The sequence below is a fragment of the Lithobates pipiens genome, unplaced genomic scaffold (genome assembly GCF_037356315.1).
Source record: "Lithobates pipiens isolate NorthernLeopardFrog02 unplaced genomic scaffold, aLitPip1_a1.2 Scaffold_22, whole genome shotgun sequence".
Classification (NCBI taxonomy): domain Eukaryota; kingdom Metazoa; phylum Chordata; class Amphibia; order Anura; family Ranidae; genus Lithobates; species Lithobates pipiens.
In genome coordinates this window covers 195296856-195302836 of record NW_027507784.1, presented here as the reverse complement: position 1 = coordinate 195302836, position 5981 = coordinate 195296856, and the positions used below count along the sequence as shown (strand labels likewise).

The window sequence follows — 5981 nt, the reverse complement described above, 5'->3', positions numbered from 1 at the left end:
ATCAAAAAGCTCACCATGCCTCTTACTAAATACCTTGGAATGTCTACTGTCGAAAAAGGGGTCATTTGGGGGGTATTTGTACTTTCCTGTCACTTGCCACTATGCCTACCACCAGATGGAGATGTCATTTGCCACGCTGCCTGCCACCAGATGGGGATGTCATTAATTCATTTACATGTAAAATCAAGCTTCCATCCCCCCCCCCCCCCCAGCATCGTAGAGTACTTGCAGACAGGTACAGTGCTGTCAGCCTCTCCTCAGCACGGGTAAACTAGCTGCAGGTGAAACACAGGCACATATGAGAGGAGAGATGAGAGTGAGGGTGGGTGGTGAGAGATGACGTCATTCTCTCTCTCCTGTGTTGTGGCTGCAGCTCTGCATAGAGCAGCCTTCGTGGCCCTGTAACTAAGGGTGTAACAGCGGATGGGCAATGAGAGATGATGTCATCTCTCTCCCCCGCTGCCGCACTGCTGACATTACTTGTCTCCTCTGCGGCTCAGCAGCAGAGGCGCCACGGCCCGGTGTTGGGCCGCAGCCCACAGGTTGGTGACCTCTGTCATACACAACAAACTGCAATGCCATTTTTTTCTGCTTTCTCCTCATCATTTTCATTGACAAAATGTTAACTTGCTGCCTAGTACATCCCAGCAATTTCCAGATGCCATTGTAATGAGATATTGCCTTTACCTGTCTCAGTGGTCATAATATTTTGGCTGATCGGTGTGTGTGTGTGTGTGTGTGTGTGTGTGTGTGTGTGTGTGTGTGTGTGTGTGTGTGTGTGTGTATATATATATATATATATATATATATATATGCATTTTTATAGCCTTTCAATTAAAAATTACTAATATATGGAAAGTATGTACCCAAAATATAGGGGAGCCCAAAATGTTCCATTTTATGTCTATACACTTGAATAACATTTGATACATTTAGTTAAAAAATGTGCTTTCAAAACTACTAAGCAATCAAGCATGATGGTGATATCATCATGATCCTATTTATCTATATAAGTCAACACTATGGTGACCTGAGAGTATCATTCCTATGTATAATACCTGTAACACATGAAATCTGTTGCCATGTTTCATGAAAGACATCTGTAAAAATTGGGTGCGCTTGTATCATGAATTGTATCTGTTGCACAGCTGTTTGTCTTATCTGCTTTTGACTTGTGCATGTTGAGAGCAAGTTCTGTGCGATCAGCATGTAGACATAGAAAATAAACTATGAACAAGGCATGATATAAAACAGCATTGTCAGTTATATGATTCACTTATCAGTTAAACTGAGATACTATGACAAAGCACAAATGAAATGTAGGTGTAACTTACAAAGCAGACTATAAATATAATGGGGAGACAGTTGTGTTTGGCAGCCAACATCTACTTCTTGAAGCAGGAGTTACTTTCATCTGACTCAATCCACCACCATGGTTCAATGGACTGCTGAAGAAAAGGCCGCCATCAACTCTGTGTGGCAGAAGGTCGATGTTGAACAGGATGGACATGAAGCACTTACCAGGTATAACAACTTGGTGTTGTTACTTTTTCAGACTCTCTCTACTATGCTACCAGTATTTTCTAACCTGAATCAGTTAACAGTCTTCTAATGCTTTATTATTTCCATGGTTTCAAATTGCAAAATGTAATTTAACTTAACAAAGAAAATACATTTGATACTTCATTGAATCAGATTTGGGCTTGCCTAATAAGGTGCTATGTAAAGTGGAATTCAATCGTTTTCCTTATTTGTTGTATATTTTTCACCTTTTATTGTAATAAATATATTTTATTTCGGAGAAATCATGGACTTTAAAGGCACCAATGTATTAAAAATAATTTTTATTAATAACAAATATACAAGAATGACTAAAACCATATAAAGTACAAACTTATATAGGCAGTAATCCACACATCCAACTCTAACCGCTGGGACCAGGTCAATAGGTTTAATGACCACTGGGAGTTCCCTGAACAGAGTGGGAGCAGATTACCATTTTTAGAGGTACAAGCTCAACATGTTTCCTGATATGATGCTTCTTCGGGAGCTTATCAATATTTTTCATAGAAAGTAAGTGTATGTATATAAAAAGGCCATGAGGTTTAATTTTGCTATGTGGGTAATTCAAGCACACAAGGGGAGTGAAAAGGCTAGAATGCCATCTCAAAAGACATAGTAAGTGCATGCCATGTACTCATTGCATAGGAAAAATAAAGGTCACACAGGCTATTATATTGTTCATAGACAGCACTAGTCAGTGGTCAGTTGAATTCCTACAGGTGTCCTGAGTATGATTAAGTGCAAGTCTCTCAGAGCAAACAAGCAATCCCAATCATGTTGCTGATATAAGAATCACAGCCAAAAAGTAAGGTGAGGATATAATCTTCCACTACTCCCTGGCTTGTTACGTTAATCTGTGCAATTATATTAATTCAAATAATACTATCAAAGTATTTTAACAAAATTATAATTGGCATTTATTTATCTTTACTGATGTTTCTTTCTCTTACTTCTTTTCGTTTCCTAAGAGGGGACTTCCTGCATTATAGATACTGTAATAAATGTTAGTTTTGAAAGTAGCATATATCTTTAAACAGTGTGATAACATAATATTTTTTATTATTATTCATATCCTTGCACACATACAAGCAAGTAATAATTGCTACAAGTTCACAGGTACATACCATTCAGTCATACAGGTACCGCATCATACCCATGAAGTTGTATTATTCATTGATGATTTCTATATGTTGGAAGGTTCCTGGTGGAAAATATTAATCAAACATGTTTCTTCTATTTTTCATAGGCTGTTTTTAGTCTACCCCTGGACCCAGAGGTATTTCGGCACCTTTGGAAATCTCTCAAGCCCAGCTGCAATTGCTGGTAATGCTAAGGTGCACGCACATGGCAAGAAGATTCTGGGAGCTATCGACAATGCCATCCATCATCTAGACAACGTGAAGGGCACTCTGCACAACCTCAGTGAGAAACATGCTAACCAACTTCATGTGGATCCTGAGAACTTTAGGGTATTAATCTTAATATTTTATTTAACACTGTGCTTGATTGCTTTCTATTGACAAAACAGAAATGTACTTTATGACCTTGTCACCTTTGTAAGTATATTCAAATCCAAAACTTTTTTAATTTTGAAGAGTAAGAAATAGTTAAAAGCAAGCATTTTTTTTTTTTTTTTTTTGCTGTTTTACTCATGGGGGGAGATTTTCATGTGCTAAACAGGAAATATGATGAAATCTCTAAGCCCTTGTACAAACGGTCGGAAATTCCGACAACCAATTCTGTCGGAGTAATTCCAACGGATTAATTCCGGAAGAGGTCCGGAAGTGATGTTGCATACACACGGACTAAGTTGTCGGAAAATCCGATTGTACATAACGTGATGACGTTATTTCGTTAGGACGGGACTACGTTCAGGCTAGTAGCCAATAGCTTTGGTCTAGGAATTTGATTGTGAGCATGCGTGGCACTTTGTCCGTCGGAGTAGGCTACACATATCGGAGTATGTCCGATCGGAGCATTTTGTCTGAAAATTTTACCGGCAAGTTGGAAAAGTTGGTCCGTCGGATATTCCGACGGAAACAGTCGGATGCAGACCACACACAGTCGGAATATCCGACAAGACGGTCCGATAGGAAAAATTCCGTCGGAATCTCCGACCGTGTGTACAAGTGCTAAAAGGTTTAGAAAACATAACCTCTTATACAATTTTGAATTGACTATGTGTCCCCATTAGAAGATGACCTTTCACCTCAAAAAATATAACCCTTCTGTACTCCTTCCAAAACTAAGAAAAAAAAAGTATGGCTTTGAACTATGATCTTAATAACCAAAGTAATGGCCGATAGTAATCCAGAGCAACTCTTTTTTTTTTTTTTTTGTAACTCAAGGAATAAATAACAACTGCTGAACTGTAGTTGTAGTACACTTTAACACATTTTAAAACTTTTTTGTGCTTTGCTTTGCTGTTATATATCACTATTTTTCTAATTGAATATTTTGATAATGTAACGATTTAAATACTAATACCAAAATGTTGCTTTTTTTTATGCAGCGTCTTGGAGGAGTGTTGGTTATTGTCCTGGCTGCCAAACTGGGATCTGCCTTTAGCCCTCAAGTCCAGCATGCATGGGAGAAGTTCATTGCCGTCCTGGTTGATGCTCTTAGCCACAGCTATCAGTAAACTACAACATTAGTGATGGCCGAACGGTTCGCCCGGCGGTCGTTTCGCGGCGAATTTCCGACTTTCGCCGTCCGCGGGTTCGAACGCCTTTTTCCGTCGTTCGCCCCGGCGGACTTACGTGTTTAATGTATACAAGAACTTTAACCTTTCGTGACACGTTTATCATGTGTTACAGGACAACCAATTGAGACATGACAGCTCATGGACACTTGGACATTCCCCCTAACCTATAAATACACCCGATCCGGTGGCCATTTTACATTCTTTCTTCTGTCACTGTAGGGAAAGGATCCTGTGTGGAGTAGGGACAGAGAAAACGCTAGCTATTTGGTACACAAAAGTTCTTTTCAGGACTGGTATAGGTGTTAGGTCAGCAGCCTGAGTTTCTTTTGTCAGTTTAGATAAAGGGACAGAGCGCTGTATGCTGCTATTTTAGGGACAGCTCAGCCAGATTAGTCTTTCTTCATCATCATCATCATCATCATCATTAGCTGTTACTATCAGGTCCACAAAAGAGCTGTTCCAGCTAATCGTTCCAGCCTACTCTTTTTTGCCAATTTGTATAGGGACAGGCAGGAAGCAGTGTGTCAGGCAGTGAGGATAATTTTAAAGACTTGCTGTTACTATTAGTTCCACAAAGGTTCTTTTCAGGACTGGTATCAGTGGTACGGTAATAGGCTTGTACACGTATAATATTCTTTCTTCCAAATATAGAAAGAATATTATACTTGACTGCTGCCCTTCTGCTGCAGTCTGCTAATCATTCACAACTCACTTGTTCCACAAAAGTTCTTATAAGGACTGGTAACTTGGTCTGTCTAGGGTGCTACGGTACATAGGCTTGGGTGCGGTACAGTCTGCTGTTCTGTAAGGACCGCTATCGGTCCACAATAGATAGGGTTGCCGTGCACTACTGCTGACCGCTGCCCTATACTGCAGCAGTCCTTCAGCGGTATAGGGACTGACGCACAGTCTGCTAAACACTAATACACAACCTGCTTGGTCCACAAAAGTTCTTATAAGGACTGGTAACTTGGTATAGGGTGCTACGGTACATAGGCCTGAGTGCGTTACAGTCTGCTGTTCTGTAAGGACCGCTATCGGTCCACAATACATAGGGTTGACGTGCACTACTGCTGACCGCTGCCCTATACTGCAGCAGTCCTTCAGCGGTATAGGGACTGACGCACAGTCTGCTAAACACTAACACACAACCTGCTTGGTCCACAAAAGTTCTTATAAGGACTGGTAACTTGGTATAGGGTGCTACGGTACATAGGCCTGAGTGCGTTACAGTCTGCTGTTCTGTAAGGACCGCTATCGGTCCACAATACATAGGGTTGCCGTGCACTACTGCTGACCGCTGCCCTATACTGCAGCAGTCCTTCATTGGTATAGGGACTGACGTACAGTCTGCTAATCACTAACACACAACCTGCTTGGTCCACAAAAGTTCTTATAAGGACTGGTAACTTGGTATAGGGTGCTACGGTACATAGGCCTGAGTGCGTTACAGTCTGCTGTTCTGTAAGGACCGCTATCGGTCCACAATACATAGGGTTGCCGTGCACTACTGCTGACCGCTGCCCTATACTGCAGCAGTCCTTCAGCGGTATAGGGACTGACGCACAGTCTGCTAAACACTAACACACAACCTGCTTGGTCCACAAAAGTTCTTATAAGGACTGGTAACTTGGTATAGGGTGCTACGGTACATAGGCCTGAGTGCAGTACAGTCTGCTGTTCTGTAAGGACCGCTATCGGTCCACAATACATA

The 5981-nt window shown here is 41.0% G+C and overlaps 1 protein-coding gene across 1 annotated transcript; it reads left to right on the top strand.

The window, feature by feature from the left end:
• The first annotated feature begins 1363 nt into the window (after positions 1 to 1363).
• On the top strand, positions 1364 to 4214 carry LOC143924464 (hemoglobin subunit beta-3-like). Its single transcript, XM_077448787.1, has 3 exons — positions 1364 to 1524; positions 2810 to 3032; positions 4076 to 4214. Exons 1-3 carry the CDS (start codon positions 1433 to 1435, stop codon positions 4202 to 4204), a joined length of 444 nt encoding a protein of 147 aa, XP_077304913.1. The 5' UTR covers positions 1364 to 1432; the 3' UTR covers positions 4205 to 4214.
• Positions 4215 to 5981: the final 1767 nt, after the last annotated feature.